This window comes from Macaca fascicularis, chromosome 5 (genome assembly GCF_037993035.2).
Source record: "Macaca fascicularis isolate 582-1 chromosome 5, T2T-MFA8v1.1".
Lineage (NCBI taxonomy): Eukaryota > Metazoa > Chordata > Mammalia > Primates > Cercopithecidae > Macaca > Macaca fascicularis.
In genome coordinates, this window is record NC_088379.1 from 77,451,189 (window position 1) to 77,471,435 (window position 20,247).

Genomic DNA, 20,247 nt, shown 5'->3' on the forward strand with positions numbered 1-20,247 from the left:
TTCTATCATTTAAGTTAGAAGTAAGGTTTTTGCTTCTAGCTTCAATAAGAAATTAGAAGCAGCCGGGTGTGGTGGCTCATGCCTGTAATCCCAGCACTTTGGGAGACCTAGGCGAGTGGATCACCAAAGGTTGGGAATTCTAGATCAGCCTGGCTAACATGGTGAAACCCTGTCTCTACTAAATATACAAAATTAGCTGGGTGTGGTGGTACGCGCCTGTAATCCCAACTACTCGGGCGGCTGAGGTAGGAGAATCGCCTGAACCAGAGGCAGAGGTTGCAGTGAGCTGGGATCATGACAGTGCATTCCAGCCTGGGCAACAGAGTGAGACTTGGTCTCCAAAAAAAAGAAAAAAGAAAAGAAAAATAGAAGCGAAGAAGGATTTACACTGAATCCTTGACCTGGTTGTGGCTCTGATGTTTACTTTCAAACGTAAAATTCTGTTTGTCTTAACCCTTGCCACTAAAGTGATCATGTGCATTACTATGTGTAAGTCTAGCCATCAGATTTCTTACATTTAAAGAGTAAAGTTTGGAAATTAGAGAACCTGTATTTCTAGGAAACTTAAATTTGGTAAAGAAATCATTTGCTTTAGAAATAATTTTTTTCAGCATGGGTTGGCAAAAAGGGAGGAAAACATAAATTAATTCTGAGTGTTTCTTCCAGGAAAAATTGTCAGTTTTCTCAGATTAGAAACCAGTCTTATCTTCTAGTTTGAAATTAGATCAGTTTCATTCTGTCCCACCCATTATACTATACCTAGTTCCATTGGTCTGACATGAGAAACCAGAAGTAAAGGATTTCCTGAGACATCTTCCTTATCTTCTGATGCAATTGACATTTTACCTGGAAATATAACAGAATTCCTTTTAGAAATAACATAACTGATAATCCTAATAGCTTTAGCTAAATGTGATCATATTCTTCAAAATAGATTTGTGATAGACATTTTGTAATAAAGTTGTATAATATAGTTTAAATATTTATGTATTTAAAGAAAAATCCAATTTTTTCCATCCAATATAGACATGGTCTATTTTGAATTTCTGCTAGAATTGTTTGGTAATTTTGTAAGTTTTTAGAAACAGTTGTAGTTAGTTTTCAAGTTAAATTACTTTTTTTTTTTTTTTTTTTTTTTTGAGACAGAGTCTCACTTTGTTGCCCAGGCTAGAGTGGAGTGCAGTGGTGTGATCTTGGCTCACCGTAACCTCTGCCTCCTGGGTTCAAACAATTCTCCTGCCTCAGCCTTACAAGTAGCTGGGATTACAGGCATCTGCCACCACACCTGGCTAATTTTTGTATTTTTAGTAGAGACGAGGTTTCACCATGCTGGCCAAGCTAGTCTCGAACTCCTAACCTCAGGTGATCCTCGGCCTCCCGAAGTGCTGGGATTACAGGCGTGAGCCACCGTGCCCAGTCTTACATTTTTAAAAAGTGGTGTTTTATTTATAATTGTATCTTGGGTGCTCTAACAGAGTAGGCACTTGCTAAATAATACCAGTAATGTAAAAGAGTGGGTCCTGCAATGAGATAGATAATTAGAAAGTGCTGGTTTTTTGGCATATATGATCAGATAGCTTAGAGTTTTTAAGTATCTTATATAATTTATTGATTGATACATACTAAAGTTTCCAGAAGTTAATCTAAATTATGTTTAAATGGATTAAGGAATATGTCATTTAAAAGAACCATGCCAACCATAAAAACTGAAGTCCTCCTTTGATTTCCTCATTTTATGGTTTGGATGCTTTTATATAGGCTTTCATAAAATGAGGCATAGGCTACTTTTTAAAGTGATCAAATGAGGAGGATGAAGTACATCTTAGAAAGGAATCCAACTTATATGATTTTTAACTCAAATTGACACATGAAGATGAATTATAATTACAATGAAATTGCAGACTAATCGGGAGGTGGATAAGTATCGTTTGATTGCTCTTTGTAATGTTTAAATTAAAAATTTACTCATCTCATTAATCATTTCATTTCCAAATGTTTTTCCAGTTCTATTTTATTGAGTAACAAAAGTAGCGTTGTATTTTACATTAATAGATCAACTGTTAGGTGTGATTTTAGTGGCATAAACATTCTTTTAAAATCATGATTCACCATTACGTTTACAGACTTTCCCGTTGAAGAAAAAGAAAAGGTATGCTCTTTATCATCTTAAAAACTCTTAGGGTTTCTATGTTAAAAAAGGAAAACAAATGAAAAATAAACATAAGTACAAAAGCACATCACTGCTCTCAGATGGCACAGTTGTATTTAACTCTCAAGGTAAAAATTGTTGAAAAATTTAAATCAGGTTTTATAATTGCTTTAGGCTAAAATGTTGTTGAGAAATGTTTTAGATTTGTTTGAAAATAGGAAAAATAAAAATCTGGAGTTATGTAAGAATTATCTTTAGAGAAACAGGGCCCAGGTTATTTAACACCTGAGCTTGAATATGAGAGCAGTAAAGAAAGGCAGGGTTTCTATTCTATTACCTGGTTTAGAGTCTAGATTTACCGCCATAGAAAAGAGTCTGGACCAAATATACAAATGATAGTGAAACAGAAAAGCTCTCTCTCCGACCTCTTCAGATAATTTTTTCCTAAGTTGCTCCTCATTCCACAGCATGAATCCTAAAACTGTAGGCAGAGGCTCTGGGGATTTTAAACTGAAACTCTTAAATCATTACTTGAGATGCATTTATATAAAATAAAAGGAGTGAAATAGAGGGAAAACTTGACCACTGAAGGAATGTGGTTTGGCAGCTGTAGGCCAAAGGAATTCTGAGGCTGAGGATGATCAGATTTAGCAGAACATGAAGCCTCATAGAGTTGGTCAAAAGTGTATTTGGGTCCTTTGCCATGGCTCTGGTCCTGGCTACTTGCTGCCTAACAAGCAGCCTATCCCTACCACTTGCATGAGGTTGATCCCAACAGTGGAAAAGGCACTTCCATTTTCTTCCCTTCTTCCATTTATCACACACCAATAAAAATTCTGCTGGTTCGGCCATAGGAAAAACCAGAAAACATTATATAATGAATCAAACCTGGTGCAAGGAGGGCTTCTTAAGCCTTAGGGAAAAAACTTTGATTACCTTAAAAAGTTTTGGATTCTGCAGATCAAATAAATCGTAAGGCAAGAAAATCACGCAAATTTCTAAGACCTCAGTTGACATGAATGGTCAATTTGTAAAAGTGAATAAATGTATAGAAAAGTGTTCCACCTTACTGGTAATTAAACAAATGCAAATTAAAAGTTACCAATTTGTATATCATTATAGGCCATTGTTTCTTAAATTAGCCTAAATCGTTATTTATTTTATTTATTTATTTTGAAATGGAGTTTTACTCTTGTCACCCAGGCTGGAGTACAGAGGCATGATCTCGGCTCACTACAACCTCTGCCTCCTGGGTTCAAGCAATTCTCCTGTCTCAGCCTCCCGAGTAGCTGGGATTACAGGTGCCCACCACCACACCCAGCTAATTTTTTGTATTTTTAGTAGAGACAGGGTTTCACCATGTTGTTCAGGCTGGTCTTGAACTCCTGACCTCAGGTGATCCACCCTCCTCAACTTCCCAAAGTGCTGGGATTATAGGCATGAGCCACCACGCCTGGCCTAAATCACTATTTACTTATTAAATTTGGAAAGTCTGTTCTTCCCATCAATACTCCATAATTTTGCATGACAATGGTTCTACATAAGGGACATTCATGCCTAGTGAAGTACAGTTATTTTGGAAAGCAGTTATTTTAGAAATAATGTTTCAAAGTAATGGCCAGGCGGGATGCCTAAGGCCTGTAATGCCAGCACTTTGGAAGGCCACGGTGGGCAGATCCCTTGAGGACAGGACTTCGAGACCAGCCTAGTCAACATGGTGAAACCCTGTCTCTACTGAAAATACAAAAACTAGCTGGGCATGGTGGCATGCGCCTCTAATCCCAGCTTGGGAGGCTGAGGCAGGAGAATCGCTTGAACCTGGGAAGCAGAGGTTGTGGTGAGCTGAGATTACACCACTGCACTCCAGCCTTTTTGACAGAGTGAGACTCCATCTCAAACACAACAAAACAAAACGAAAAACCCAAAACAAAACAACAAAAAAACCAAAGTAATTATATCCTTCTGAATCAGTATTAGGACTTGTGTCCTAAAGTAGTAATACTAAAAATGGACAAAAGTTATTAATTGCAGTATCATTTGCCTGAGGGGGGTGAAGACCCACACTCAGTTAAATATTATGGAACCATTAATTGTAGTATTTAATTTTAGATCATGATTAATCTTGGGTATAAAGATTATTTTTAATGCAACCAAAATGTTAATGTGCTTATAATTTTATAATTTAAAAATGTAAAAAACAACTAGTGGTATTGTGGAAAGTATATGGGAAGAGGCTGAAAACCAGGGAGCCCAGTAAAGAGGTTACATTAATATTGTATATGAGAGATGAAGAAGTTCTGGTTAGTCGTAATGAGAATAGAGCAGAGAGAAAATTTTATGTAGTATGTCAGCAGATTTTTTAAAGACTTAGTGACTGGCCAAAAATCAAGGATATCTCAAATGTTTCTGTATAAGTGATTGGAAATATAGTGATGCTAAGGTGGAACCAATTTGTAGGAGGATCAAATTCGGGCTAGATGTGGTGGATCATGCCTCACTTTGGGAGGCCGAAGCAGGAGAATCTCTTGAGCCCAGGAGTTTGAGACCAGCCAGGGCAACATGGTGAAACCCATCTCTACCAAAAATACAAAAAATTAGCCAGGCATGGTGGGTCATGCCCCATAGTCTCAGCTATTCAGGAGGCTGAGTTGGGAGGATCATTTGAGTCCTGGAGCAGTGAGCCAAGATCACGCCACTGCATTCCAGCTTGGGTGACAGGAATGAAACCCTCTCTCTTAAAAAAAAAAAAAAAAAAGTTGATGGGAGAAGAGAGAGTTTGATTTTGGAATTGGGGGTTTGAGGTACCTAAACGTGCATAGTTAAGTTGTAAGTATAGTCCCTCCGTTTATGAGTGAAAATGAAGGAGTTTGGAGCCAAGGGAATACCTGAAAGGGCTGAAGATCCCTTTAAGAAGTGGAGATACTGGCACCCACATCTTCATCAGACCAACTCCTGGTTAAAATCGGGGACTTTCAGAAGCTAAGTGATTTACTTATTTATTAATCAATATTTAAAGCACTTAAATAATGAAGAGTGGAAGGTGTTTAATTGAATAAAATAATGTAATTGCTGTTTAATATGGTAATAACCGCAAAGCTTTCTCAGAATTTGGTGTCATCTCAGAAATGGAAAGAATGTAGGCAGGGTGGATTCTTCTTTTAATGAAATGATTTGTTACTGAGCTGTAAACATGAAAATTAGCTAACTTAAGTTAACCAGTTGTAATCTTTGTCCTCTTAACCCAATTCACATTTGGTACTTTTATTATACTATTTACTATTTTCTCTCAGGTGTTAAATTTATTTGCAGTTCTGTACTTTTTGAGGTTTCACATTACTAAATGTATATAGCTTAGTGCTTTGCCCATGGTACACACAGATAGTGGGTGTTACAGATTTTTGAATAATTCTGCTCTTAAAAATAGCATCTGTAAGATTTAGACTATGGTAGAAATCTTACTACTGTCATTGATTTCCCTCCCTTTGCCTACTAATGTTTCCACAGACAGTGAGCAGATTCTATGTAAGTAGTATTGGGTTTAACAACACAGTGCGTCAAGAAACTACTGTAAATCACTTAGTCTCAGATCATTTAATCTATTACATCTTCGTGATGCTTTATTGTTAAAATGGAGCTGTTCTTCTTCATTGTTAAAATGGAGCTGTTCTTCGAAACAAGTAATGAAATAGTGTTGAACAGTTATTTTAAATGTGCTTTTATTTATCAATTTAGGAAAATGGAAACAAAATAAAGGAGAAAGTTCTTGTTTGGAGCTGTGGAAAAACATCAGTTAATTAATGTTTTTGATATTTTTCCCCCTTTTTGCCACTCTTACAAAATTAAAACTTAAACAATTTTTAGAACCCAATCCATATTTCAGAAACATCACATGCAGTTGGCACTAGCAGTCGGTGCCATTGTAATGTGCTTTTTCTGTATTTTACAGATTTTTTTAAAGTAGTAATATTTAACCTCTTTTTAAAAAAAATTAATTCTTAACCTTGTGCAAAATAGCATAATAAATTGGTTATTTTTCCTCAGTCTTGACATTTCAGTCTATATTTATCATATGGCCTCAGAAGTCTTGAACTTTTACAGTTTGTAAAACTGTAAAACAAAACAAAAACAAAAGAGTACTTTTTTTTTTTTTTTTTTTTTTTTTTTACCTTCAGTGGTCTCTGGGGCTGTACTTGGGCTGAGCGTTTCCAGGTACCTGCCATTTGCATCTTCCTCTGTAAATTGTATGGCAGGTTCATACTGCAGGATTACATCCAAATCGTGGAAGAACTTCATAGTTTTAGAGCTGTCTCCAGAGTTATGGGCATATTTAACTGTTCTGTATTCATATTTGAGATTTTTGTACTTAGCCCGGCACTGTTTCCAGTCTCTGTATACTCCTAATGATTGCAGCCTTTTAGCAATGTAAATAAATATTCCTTTATTTCTTAGTGTTCCATAAAGTTGTTTTCGTATATTTTTTTCTGCCCAGACACTTAGCAAAGCTTTAACCTCCTCCTCAGTCCAGTGCTTTCCTGCTCCACTCTCCATGTTGAAAGTGACCTGGAAATGATTCACTATTTCTAGCCAAGGTTTTGTTTCCTAGGAAACCAGACGGCTGGTTGTCAATAAGCTCTGAAGAGCTGAAAGGATCTAGTTTAACTGGTTCAAGCTGCCTGAGGGAGTAACTTGAGAAACTGCCAAATAAGCAGGCTTTGTGATTAAAGAAGCCTGGACCTAAATGATTTTTAACCATATTCATTTCAGCTTGAAGGAAGAACTACCCTTGAGACAAAAGGGAAAGAAAACCGTTTTTTGTGTATTTCTTTTCTTTCATAATTTACTGTTTTACCAAATGATTGTTAATTTTTAAAAATTGTTTTGAAAATGGTTGGCAGAGGTTTTTTCCCAGAGGTTTATAACCATTGTTAATAATATATTTCCACTGACATGAATCACCTAGTCCTCTAACATTGGTTAACTTACAGACCCCATAGCATTTCACTAAATAAAAGAAATCATAAGTCATAATTTATTTAGTCCCATATGGTATATAGTATTATGCATATCTATTTTCAGTATTTAATGCATTTAATAAAATCAGTTCTTGAGGCTGCTCTGAGCTGTGATCATGCCAAGTGTTTTTTAGAGTTTTACTTGGCAACATATTTAATGTTATAGTTTTTCTCGTTAATAAAATGCTGCAACAATTGCAATATATAATTTTGAAAAAGGTTCCTTTTTACCAAATAAATCAATGTATTAACAGCCACTAAAGTCTACAGGCACATATGGAAGAGGTTTACTTTTTGTTTCTATCCTGATATATATGTTCTCTGGAACAAAAATTGGTCAATAAACATCTACTATTTATAGCACTTGTTCAGAACTATTAAAAATTGTAAAGCAGTTGGAACCTTTATGAGAGTTTATACTGCACAGCGGTATGGATGCTCTTAGTCTTTACTATGTCTTTAGATTTTGGCTGTTTTCTCTGTATCACCACTTAAAAACACTAATGCAGGAAATGAGACACAGACATGGGAAAGGGTGCCTGGTCAGCAGAGGGTTTTCAAAAACAACATTTTTTTTTTTTCTAATAATAAAAGTCCTATTTATTGGAGAACATTTGGAAAATGCAGAAAGGCACAAAAAATGGTGATAGTTTCAGTACCAGCTACACATTTTGCCTCTATTGTATTTGGAGGTTTTAATTTATATCTACATACTCATCCTGTTGAAACCCTATTTAGAGGTTATAAAGTGTAGAGGTTAGAAGCATAAATTCTGCAGCTGGGTTGTCTGTATTCGAATCCTGCCTGTGCCACTTGCTGTCTGTTTGGCAATGGGAAAGTAACTTCTTTTCTATTGCTTTAGTGTGTTTATCTGTAAAATGGGCGTGGTAATCATAGTACCTACTTCATAGGATTGTTGTGAAAGCCAAATTAGATCACTCATGCTATCAACTTAAATAATTAAAAGGATCAGAATCTAGTTTAAAGAGAGTTTATTCACGCGCCAAGTTTGAGGATGACTCACCTGGAAACACCAACTCCAAGGAATGGAGTCAGCATTGAGAAGTAGGAAAGTTAAGGTTTCATTTCTATAGGCAGACAGAGGAGTTTTTAGCAGAATCACAACATTTTTTATAAAAGGTTAGCGCCCAGTTACAGCAGTTTGATTGGTTATAGGTGGTGGTTCTTTTGGGGAAGGGTACCTTTAACATTTTTTACAGAGGATGTAATTGTGAATGGGTTTTCTTTCATTTGGTCTATGCAGCACAGGAAAGCAGAAGTTATCCTTTTTTTTTTTTTTTTTTTTTGAGATGGATTCCCGCTGTGTCACCCAGGCTGGAGTGTAGTGGTGCGATCTCGGCTCACTGCAAGCTCTGCCTCCTGGGTTCACACCATTCTCCTGCCTCAGCCTCCCGAGTAGCTGGGACTACAGGCGCACGCCACCACACCCGGCTAATTTTTTGTATTTTTAATAGAGATGGGGTTTCACCGTGTCAACCAGGATGGTCTCGGTCTCCTGGCCTTGTGATCCACCCGCCTCTGCCTAGAAGTTAATCTTTAACAAAGGTCATCACTTGAGAAGGCAGGATGTTATCACCTCTGTTGTCTTTTTTTTTTCTTCTTCTTCTTCTTGGTTCACTGCAACCTCCGCCTCCCAGATTCAAGCGTTTCTCCTGCCTCAGCCTCCTCAGTAGCTGGGACTACAAGCGTGTGCCACCAGGGCCAGCTAATTTTTGTATTTTTAGTCGAGACAGGGTTTCACCATGTTGGCCAGGATGGTCTCCAACTCTTGACCTCGTGATCTGCCCGTGTCGGCCTCCCAAAGTGCTGGGGTTACAGGCGTGAGCCACGGCGCCCGGCCGTCTCTGATGTCTTTTAATTCTCTCTAGTCATTGTATAGAACAAGAAAAATAAGAAAGTGAGTTAATCTATAGTCTGAGAAACAGAAGTTGTAACCATATGTGACTTGGATCACAGTCATATCTCTCTCAAGGCCTAAAGTATATTTGGGGTTCCAGTAGGTTTTAAATTATTTATTCTTACAGCATAAAATGCTTAGGACATGTTAGTTAGAATTAGATATCTAGTTGTTACATTGTCATCTGCTGTGATTGCTAATCATCAGCATCAGCATCATCAATAGGAGTAGTACTAGTACAAGTAGCATTTAATGTGTTGTCACACTAAGTTCATGGGTGCTTGTCGAGAAAGTATGCTTGATAAAGTTCTTCAAGAAGCTCATCAATTGGCAGATTTAACAGCTAATATCTTTTTATATTCACAGGGGTCAGGAGAGTGCCGGTATTGTGACTAGTGACGGGAGTTCAGTGCCAACATTCAAATCACACAAGGTAAATTTGAACTTTAAGAAATCTTGATGACAGGCTGGGTATGGTGCTTCATGCCTGTAATCCCAGGACTTTGGGAGGCCAAGGCAGGAGGATCACCTGAGGTCGGGAGTTCGAGACCAGCCTGACCAACATGGAGAAACCCTGTCTCTACTCAAAATACAAAATTAGCCAGGTGTGGTGGCGCATGCCTGTAATCCCAGCTACTTGGGAGGCTGAGGTAGGAGAATTATTTGAACCTGGGAGGCGGAGATTGCGGTGAGCCAATGTCACACCATTGCACTCCAGCCTGGGCAACAAGACTAAAACTACGTCTCAAAAAATAAAATAAATAAATAAATAAGTGAAAGAAATGGGATGACAAAGATAACAAAAGACAGGTGATCATTAATATGGGGGGGTTGAATAAATAATTTGCAGTCAAAAGTGATATTCTTTGGATCAGCCACTTTCAACTTTATATCCTAACATTTATCAAATTAGGATGTATTTCTTCCCCAGTGACAATTTTTTGCCTAAGACCAACTCAAATAGGGAGTCATTTATTTAAATGCTTTAAGATGCTTTGATTTGTTTAATGCAAATCTTAGTTTTTATGCTTGACAAATTGTATTGCTTAGTACATCTGTTCTTAAATGTTTTAGTGAATAGTATCTTATGAAACACAAGTGCTTCAACATTGTGAAGGTATTAAATGCCACTAAATTTTTCTCTGTAGAATGGTTAATTTTATGTTATGTGACTTTTGCCTCAATAAATTTTTTTAAGTAAGTGCTTCACAGTTCTTACAGTTAGGTTATTTGTTTTTGGCCTTTTTTTAAGATTAGAATTCTGAAACACAGAGAAATTAAATGCACTTCTTTGTCTTATTTGGATTGGCTGAGCAGAAAAGAGAGGTGTTTATTACTAGCAGTACTAGTCTGTTTTTTTCTAAGTTGCACTTTTTGATTTCTCAAGGGAATGGGTCTTGTAAATCACGTCTTTACTGAAGACAATTTGAAAAAATTGTATGTTTCAAATCTTGGAATTGGACACACAAGATATGCCACTACAGGAAAATGTGAATTAGAAAATTGTCAGCCCTTTGTTGTTGAAACACTTCATGGGAAGATAGCTGTGGCACATAATGGTGAATTGGTAAATGCTGCTCGATTAAGGAAAAAGGTACATTTGTTTGTTTGTTTTCCCTAAGCCTTTTAAAATGATTAGCATGGGTTAATGAATAAAAGTTAAGGATCTTTGTAAAAGGCATTTTCTAATTGTTGCTACCTGTTACCTAACTGCAACAACAATTGCATCAGAATGATCTGGAGTACTTGTTACAATTCCAGATTGTAAGATGTCCCCTAGAGTTGGAGACAAGGGTGAGAATATGCATTTTAGACTCACTTTTTGAATGCACTGCTCTAGAGATTTGGGAGAGTTGATTTATGGTTGGAAGCATAGAGAAATTAGAGTTTATGGACTTGCTATCTCTTTAACTCTGTTGCTATGTACAAAGCTCGTATGAAATAAGAAAAACCAAGCGTTTTTCCTATTCTCAGACTCAGCACACTTCTGTGGCCAAATAGGGGGGTTTCTTGTACCAGCCAATTTTCCAGAGGATACGAAATGGGTATCCTATAATTCAGTTGTATTCTGATAGTACCTGGAGGTAAAGTCAGGTTCCAGAAGTTAAGGGCTCAATCCCACAAGATTGTCCCCCACTTCAGATGCTAGTTGCAAGTCCAGGCCTCTGGTACATCTGACAACCAGTTATAAATTGGGAGTTCCTGCAACAGCCCTGGCACTGCCTTTGGTTTCAAACATCACAAAACTCAAGAAAGTACTTTGTATACATTTACCAGTTTATTATGAAGGATGTTACAAAGGCTACAGAAGAGCGGTCTGGTGAAAAGATGGAAAGGGCAGGGTATGTGGGAACGAGCATGGAGCTTCCATGCCCTTTCCAGGGGCACCACCTTCCAGGCATCTCCAACTGTTCAGCTATCCAGAAGTTCTCTGAACCTAGTCATTGTGAATTTCTATAGAGGCTTCATGAAGTAGGCATGAATGATTAAATCATCAGCCACTGGTGATCAGCTTAACCTTTAGCCTTTCTCCCCGAAGCTGGAAGCTCCAACCCTCTGGTTGATTCCCCTGGCAACCAGCCCTCATACTGATGCTATGTAGGAACCCCTAGCTACTGGTCATCTCAACAGCATACAAAAGGACACTTATCATTTTGGCAATTCTAAGGGTTTTAGGAGCTGTGTACCAGGAAAGACCAGGATAAAAATCAACATATATATTTCTTCTTATATGTCACAAAATCATAAAAATAAAATGGAGTATAAACTTGGAGATGACATAAAAAAATGAATTGGAAACAATGACAGAAAACTAGAGTATGGGAAAAGGGAGAGAGTGTTTAAACTCTTGGTTCACAGCATGTTGTTTGGAGCTTTCTGTGCTAATGATGTCAAATTTGTGCCTATGCTTTCATTCATCATTTTATCTTTTTTTTTTTTTAAACTGCCTGTCTTTATATTCATTCCTAGTAGCTTCCTTTTATCCATTCAGGCATTCATTCATTAATGTTGGGTTTCTTCAGTTTATTAGCTCCCAATCATCTTGACTTGGTAACCTCAGAACCTGGTGATATTTAGTAATAGATTGTTACCCACATGCTCCATCATCCTATAAGCATTCTAGAGCTGGGCAATTCACATATGATGAACAGTTACAGAAGCTGAATAATAATGAATTGCCGGGTCAAAAATATCTAGAAACTAGGCTTTTGTACCATTCATTGTCATTCTATTTTCAGTTCTGTCTTTAGACATTTCCTAGAGCTTTGTCCAGCCCTGTTTGTAGGCATTATAATGACCTTATTGTGCTTTTCTGTCCCCAAATGAAAAAATGTATAGTTCATTTAAAAATTCAGACAATCATGAACGTATAAATATGGAGTAAAAATTTCTTAAAAATTCACCACTTAGAGATAACCACTAACTCACCGTTTCCTGACATTACCCCTTACCCAGATGCTAAACTTCATCTCTACTTTTAGCTCCCTACTGAAAATGTTCTGTAGTGCCCATTCAGACTCAATCTGTGCATGTCCATGGGGCTGCCCTTGTCCTGGTCAGTCTTGCTCAGAACTTTGTAATTATCATAGAGTACACTCAAGCGATATTTATTGCATCTGCTACATTTCGTTGTTCAATACAGTTGATTCCTTTCTTCTATCAGTAATAATTAGTGAGGATGGGTAGCCACCATTATGATCACTAACAAACCCAGCTTGAAAGTTAACACTGTAGTGTACTACTTTTATAGGAATATACCCAGTTCATCAAGAGTGTTGAGGGTAGAAAAGGTCAGACCCACTAACCAAATTTTCAAGATCCCCTACCCACTTTCAGGTCTGCATGCCTTCAAATTTAGTATTCAAAAGCTTTTCTATACATCTCAAAGCACTTTTTTTTTCTGCTTGAAAACCTTCTAGATTTCTTATATTGCCTCCAGCCATGGTCATCCGTTATTAGTATACACATACCATTAATGTAGGAGTCCCCAACCCCTGTGCCAGGGACTGGTACCAGTCTGTGACTTGTTAGGAACAAGGCCACACAGCAGGAGGTGAGCGGCAAGTGAAGCTTCATCTGTATTTATAGGTGTTCCCCATTGCTCACTATTACCACCTGAGCTCTGTCTCCTGTCCAGATCATCAGCAGCATTAGATTCTCATAGGAGCATGAACCCTGTTGTGAGCTGTACATGCAAGGGATCCAGGTTGTGCTCTCCTTAGGAGAAGCTAATGTATAATGCCTGATGATCTGTTACTGTCTCCCATCACCCCCAGATGGGACTGTCTAGTTGCAGGAAAACAAGCTCAGGGCTCCCACTGATTATGATGAGTTGTATAATTATTTCATTATATATTACAGTATAGTAATAATAGAAACAAAGTGCACAATAAATGTAATTCGCTTGAATCATCCCCAAACCATCCCCTGTCCCAGGTCCATGGAAAAATTGTCTTCCACCAAACTGGTCCCAGGTACCAAAAATATTGGGGACTGCTGCATTAGTGGGATGCAGGATTTTCATAGCTGGACATCCACAGAATGCCTTATTTCTTTCCATTATGGTTGGCTACTGGGTTTGGGGTGGGGTGGAGCTTCCCCTCTGATGATTAAACTTCTCCTTTTTTCTGTATAGCTTCTGCGTCATGGTATTGGTCTGTCCACAAGTTCTGATAGTGAAATGATTACCCAGTTACTGGCGTATACCCCTCCTCAGGAACAAGATGACACCCCAGACTGGGTAGCCAGGTAAGCAGAGAACTGGATTAAACTTGGAGCTCTAGTAAGGACAGTTTTGCCTTGCATATGTTTATAACTGAAGTTATTCATTATTTAATTAATTCCAGGATTAAAAATTTGATGAAGGAAGCACCCACAGCATACTCCCTGCTTATAATGCACAGAGATGTTATTTATGCAGTACGAGATCCTTATGGAAATCGTCCCTTATGCATTGGTCGTCTTATTCCAGTGTCTGATATAAATGACAAAGGTAATAAACTTCAGAAGGAATATCCTTTCATAATGTTTTTCAGTTATTGTCGTACTGCTATCAAGCCCTGAAATCTTTAGGTATAGAGAGTTGATGGGTGGGAGGGAGCTAAGTAATGAAATAATGGTAAATGTATTCTTCCTTTTTGAAGTATGTTTCTTTGAGTACTTCTGAGGATGAGTCCCATTTGTTTTTTGTTGTTGTTGTTTTTGTTTTGTTTTGTTTTTGAGACAGAGTTTCGCTCTTGTTGCCCAGGCTGCTGGAGTGCAATGGGGCGATCTCAGCTCACTGCAACCTCTGCCTCCTGGGTTCAAGTGATTCTCCTACCTCAGCCTCCTGAGTAGCCGGGATTACAGGCATGCGCCACCATACCCAGCTAATTTTGTATTTTTACTAGAGACAGGGTTTCTCCGTGTTGGTCAGGCTGGTGTCAAACTCCTGACCTCAGGTGATCTGCCCACCTCAGCCTCCCAAAGTCCTGGGATTACAGGTGAGAGCCACCACACCTGGATGGATGAGTCCCTTTTAATGTTTTTAATGGAGATTCTTATTTTTTCCTGTCTCGATTGCCTATTCATGTCCTTTGCCTAGCTATTTCATTTCTGCAGTATGATTTTAGTGGTTTCTTTTGACTCTTATCAAGATGTTTTTCTAGCCGTGAAATCATAATGTTAGAAGGAACCTTAGAAGATCATTTATTTTATCTTTGGCTCAAGTCAAATGAGGATCCATGTGCTCTTAAAGCCACAGAAATGGCTATTCTATGAATTTTTTTTACTTATTTATTTAGTGTTAGCTGTTCTGTTGAAATAGCCTCTTAAAATTTCTTGAATCCATTAACTGAATTGATTTGTGATTTACAGAGAAAAAAACATCAGAAACAGAAGGATGGGTGGTGTCTTCAGAATCTTGTAGCTTCTTATCTATTGGTGCAAGGTAAGTTTTACCTTATTTGGCATATTATCTTTCCCCATGTTGAAAAGAATTTTTTTTTGACACAGTTTCTTATTTACGTGAAAGTTTGAAAGTTTTCCTTCTGATATCTAATAGAAAATATTTATAAAGGGATTTTCTTATGCATGTTATGTTCAGCAGTTGCACTGAGTTTAATGTTCTAGTAATAGCTTTTAATTCTGACGCTGGCATTCTTTCAAGATACTATGAAACTTATTTTAATTATTTTGTATATTTTTCTCTTTTTACAGTACAATATGATCATAGAGACTTATTTTAGAAAGGAAGAACTTCCTCATTGAGATATAGCTATGATAGAAAAATGTAAGCCAGGAGAGCCCCATGTTTTCTTTATACTTTATTCTTTTAAAATTCAATACAACTTAGGGCCCTTAATTTTTCAATTCTATACTAGAACTTAGAGTTTACAGAGAGATTATACAGAAATCATTGCAGGAGACATACCACTTTTTAAAAAGCCACTTCTAGATTTTATATTGAATGAATCAATTGTTTCTCTAAGGGAAGGTACTCTATGTGCTTTATAATTAATGTTTTCATCAGCCTTAAGGACTAGTTTATTAAAAGTCTTCTTTCTTTAACATTGTTTCCCAAGATATTACCGTGAAGTCTTGCCTGGAGAAATTGTGGAAATATCCAGACATAATGTCCGAACTCTTGATATTATATCAAGGTCTGAAGGAAACCCAATGGCTTTTTGTATCTTTGAATATGTTTATTTTGCAAGACCAGACAGTATGTTTGAAGGTAAGTAGATTTCTTTTCTTTGAATATTCATATAAATGTTTTAGCTGTCTCCTTGAAATATGGCAATTCTTGCCTCAAAGGCTTATTACCTGGCTCTTCGAAGGCACATAGTTATATGTTGTGGATATAGGACTGAGCCCACAAGTCATAAGATCACAATTTTTTACTTCCTTTTGACTCTTGGATTTTGTTTTTTGTTAGGAGTAAGGATTATGATTTTTAGATCTATATGAAGGGTCAAATTTTTTTTTAAACCACACAGTTGAATTCCCTAGTTTGTGTATTTCCACATTCATATTTTTGTATATATTGCATTTCTTTTTATACTCAATCTGTAGAATTCTAGCACTAGTTTTTTAGAATAACACTGTTATATTATGCTAAGTAAAATACTCTCTCTCCTTTTCCAAACACACCAGACCAAATGGTTTATACAGTAAGATACCGTTGTGGCCAGCAGCTAGCGATTGAAGCACCTGTGGATGCAGATTTGGTCAGCACTGTTCCAGAATCTGCTACACCTGCTGCTCTTGCTTATGCAGGAAAGGTATTTTCTCTTAATTAACATGCAGTGAATTGCTCTCCTAGCTGTGGAATAAGAAATCCTTGCCTATAAAGAGAAACTCATCAACATTTCTAAGGAGAAAGGAAGGTTTGGTGGTTAATGTTGGTTTGTTTACAAGCGTTATTTATTTTCCAGGCTTTTTACCCAATGGCACTATTTTAGTGAAAACCACTAAAAGGTTCACTGAAAAGAAAAAACGTTCACTAAAGGGTTCAGAAATTTGCCCCCCTCTTTTTAAAAAGATAACATCATGAATATACAGTTGACCCTTGAACAATTTGGGGGTTAAAGGTGCCAGCCCTCTGCACAGTCAAATCTGTGTATACATTTTAATGCCCCCAAACTTAACTGATAACCTACTGTTGACTGGAAGCCTGACCAATAACATAAACAGTTGATTAACATATTTTGTGTATATATTATATACTGTATTCTTGCAATAACTTAAGCTAGAGAAAAGTAAATGCTTTGAAGAAAATCATAAGGAGGAGAAAATATATTTACTATTCCTTAAGTAAAAATGGATCTTCATAAAGGTCTTCATCCTCATTGTTGTCTTCACGTTGAGTAGGCTGAGGAGGGAAGAGGAAAAGAAGGGGCTGGTCTTGCTGTCTAAGGGTTGGCAGAGATGGAAGAAAATCCACCTATAAGTAGACTCATGCACTTCAAACCCATGCTGTTCATCAACTGTATATTGACTTCAGTGGAAAAATTTACTTAATATTAAAATAAACATCTTGAATCATCTTCGCAAGTCACTGGAATATTTGCTTGCTACTAAGTATGGGTAATAATAAAGCTGTTTATGTTCATTTAGCATAATGTTGTCAGTGTTATGCTTTATTTTCATAACCAGGTAGATTGTGTAACTATAGTAATTCTGGGGTATAACATCCAATATTCACTACCTTGGATACTTCATTAGCTTCTAAAATAATTAATATGCATACATTTTATAAAAGATTACCTTGATAAATGGGTTAATTACCTCCTATCCCTAAAAAGTATCTCATTAGTCTACTGGTTTTAATTTATTTAATTCATTTCTTTAAAAATTATTTTGGGCCGGGCGCGGTGGCTCAAGCCTGTAATCCCAGCGCTTTGGGAGGCCGAGGCGGGTGGATCACGAGGTCAGGAGATCGAGACCATCCTGGCTAACATGGTGAAACCCCGTCTCTACTAAAAATACAAAAAACTAGCCGGGCGTGGTGGCGGGCGCCTATAGTCCCAGCTACTCGGAGGCTGAGGCAGGAGAATGGCGTGAACCCGGGATGTGGAGCTTGCAGTGAGCCGAGATCGCGGCCACTGCGCTCCAGCCTGGGCGACAGAGCAAGTCCGTCTCAAAAAAATAAAAATAAAAATTATCATTTTGAATAATGAATTTTTCTGACAGTGATTTAATCTTTGTCATGTCTTCATATGCTTAGTGTTATCTTTCAAAACAGGAATAATGTTTAAGACAAAAACATTATGAGTCCTCACAAAATGAATTGGTTTTTCCACCAAGTATATTTTGTTTAGTGGTTTTTCTTTTTGCCTTTTCTCCAAATAATAAAGGAAAATAATTTTGAAATTTCACTTGAATATTCTGGTGGCAACACAATCTAGAGAACTAATATTTGCCTGTTCTGTATATTGCTCCTCATTGTCCTTTCATTTCTTCTCTATCAGTGTGGACTTCCATATGTGGAGGTGCTGTGTAAAAACCGATATGTAGGGAGAACCTTCATTCAGCCAAACATGAGGTTAAGACAACTTGGTGTTGCAAAAAAATTTGGAGTATTGTCAGACAACTTTAAAGGCAAAAGAATTGTTCTTGTAGATGATTCAATTGTGAGAGGCAATACCATCTCACCTATAATAAAACTGCTCAAAGAATCTGGTGCAAAAGAGGTGAGTAATATTAAAACATCCCAAAGCATCAGTTAACAATAAGATACTGGCATAAAATTGCAATTCAGGGTAGTGAATCAAAATGGATGTTCAATATAATAAATTAACTTTTTTATATCAGTTTGATTTAGGATTAACTGTGTAGCAACTTGGAGAACATGTAACAGCCACACTTTAAATGTAATCCTTAATAGATTAAAAAGCTCAATATAAAAGCTTAAGGCTGGGTGAGGTAGCTCATGCCTGTAATCCCAGGAGCCTGAGGCAGGAGGGTTGCTTGAGCCCAGGAGTTCGAGGACAGCCTGGGCAATATAGTGAGACCCTGTCTCTACAAAAATAAAAGATAACAGTAAAATTAAATTTAAAAAAATTAAATTTTAAAAAACCTAAAATTTTAACAAAAAGACTATACAAAATAGGCTGGACACAGCGACTTATGCCTATAATTCCAGCACTTTGGGAGGCTGAGGTGGGCAGATTGCTTGAGTCTAGGAGTTCAAGACCAGCCTGGGTGACATAGTGAAACTCGCCTCTCCTAAAATTACAAAAAATGGGTGGGGCGTGGTGGCACACACCTAAAATTCCAGCTACTTAGGAGGCTGAGGTGGGAGGATGGCTTGAGCCTGGGAGGTGGAGATTGCAGTGAGCCGAACCAATCTCAAAAAAAAACTCTAAAAGCACAAAATAGAATGCTCTTTAAAATCAGTGGAGTATTGATTGCTTTCTCTACTTGAAGACATGCAGCCAATTCCAGTGTAATACCTTTGACTTAATATTTTTTTAAATTTCTTTGTTAAAGACAGTGTCTGGCTCTGTTGCCTAGGCTGGAGTGCTATGGTACCATCTCAACTCACTGCAACCTCTGTTTCTGGGGCTCAAGCAATCCTCCCACCTTAGCCTTCTCAGTTTCTGGGACTATAGGCATGCGTCATTGCAGTCAGGCTAATTTTTGTGTTTTTAGTAGAGACGGGGTTTCACCATGTTTCCCAGGCTGGTCTTGAGCTCCTGGGCTCAAGTAATCCACCTGCCTTGGCCTCCCAAGGTGTTAGGATTACAGGCATGAGCCACCGTGCCCAGCCAAGTTATTTTTTAATATCACTTTACGTCTTTTGTTTTTTCCTTGATACTAGGACTCAATGTGTCACCTGGTTGGAATGCAGTGGTTCGATCTCACCTCACTGCAACCTCTACCTCCTGGGCTCAAGCAATCCTCCCACTTCAGCCTCCCAAATAGCTGGGACCATAGGCACACACCACCATGCCCGGCTAATTTTTTGTATTTTCAGTAGAGGCAATGTTTCGCCATGTTGCCCATGCTGATCTCAAACTCCTGAGCTCAGGCCATCCGCCTGTCTCAGCCTCCCAAGGTGCTTGGATTACAGGTGTGAGCCACCACACCTGGCCTCACTTTATGTCTTGAAAAAATTTTTTTTTAATTTTTATTATTTAAATTGATAAATGTATATATTCATTGTGTACAACATGTTTTTATATAGATATGCTAAGTTATTTTAAGATTTCAAAGCTTATTCTATTTCATAGCTCATACTACAGAAGTGAGATGCCATTTACAACTAATAGTTGAGTAAATTTAAAAATAAAGTCTCAGCCTGGGCAACGTATAGTAAGATCCCATCTCTGAAAAATCAAAAACAAAATCTCACTGTAGAAGAAAGTGGGATGAAAAGCAGTATGCCAGTTTATTTAGAAAGTTTCCAAGATAATTGGGATTATGATTTTCCAGCCTTTTTTATACTTGTGTTTAGGATTATGATCATCTCACTCTGGAATTCTGTGGAAATTATGTAATAGATATAAGAGTTTAACATAATTGCATCATTTATTGCAACAGTGAAAAAGAATAAAGTCAAAGAACCTGGAAATGGCTTAAATATCTCCCGGTTGGAGAATATAATTTAGTAAATTGATATATCAGTGATTAAATATGATGCAGCCATTAAATAAGAAGACTACATAGCAAAAATGGGAAAATCT

General features: G+C 37.4%; 2 protein-coding genes across 4 annotated transcripts in view; one reads left to right on the top strand and one right to left on the bottom strand.

Moving 5' to 3' along the window:
* The window catches only part of PAICS (phosphoribosylaminoimidazole carboxylase and phosphoribosylaminoimidazolesuccinocarboxamide synthase), a 51,650-nt gene extending 44,944 nt beyond the window's left edge, over positions 1–6,706 (bottom strand). For both annotated transcript variants that reach the window (XM_074039964.1, XM_074039965.1), the window contains exons 1-2: positions 6,316–6,706; positions 760–846 (exon numbers count right to left, since the gene is read on the bottom strand). In XM_074039964.1, coding sequence (XP_073896065.1) covers positions 760–846; positions 6,316–6,697 — 469 coding nt within the window. In that variant the 5' untranslated portion in view covers positions 6,698–6,706. The remainder of the gene's footprint in view (positions 1–759; positions 847–6,315) is intronic.
* The window catches only part of PPAT (phosphoribosyl pyrophosphate amidotransferase), a 42,331-nt gene that overhangs the window by 18,339 nt on the left and 3,745 nt on the right, over positions 1–20,247 (top strand). Inside the window, exons 2-9 of one of the 2 annotated variants that reach the window (XM_005555229.4) lie at positions 9,446–9,512; positions 10,467–10,673; positions 13,716–13,828; positions 13,927–14,072; positions 14,936–15,008; positions 15,643–15,794; positions 16,214–16,341; positions 18,031–18,252. In XM_005555229.4, coding sequence (XP_005555286.1) covers positions 9,446–9,512; positions 10,467–10,673; positions 13,716–13,828; positions 13,927–14,072; positions 14,936–15,008; positions 15,643–15,794; positions 16,214–16,341; positions 18,031–18,252 — 1,108 coding nt within the window. The remainder of the gene's footprint in view (positions 1–9,445; positions 9,513–10,466; positions 10,674–13,715; positions 13,829–13,926; positions 14,073–14,935; positions 15,009–15,642; positions 15,795–16,213; positions 16,342–18,030; positions 18,253–20,247) is intronic. The other variant, XM_065545175.1, reaches the window with a different exon arrangement.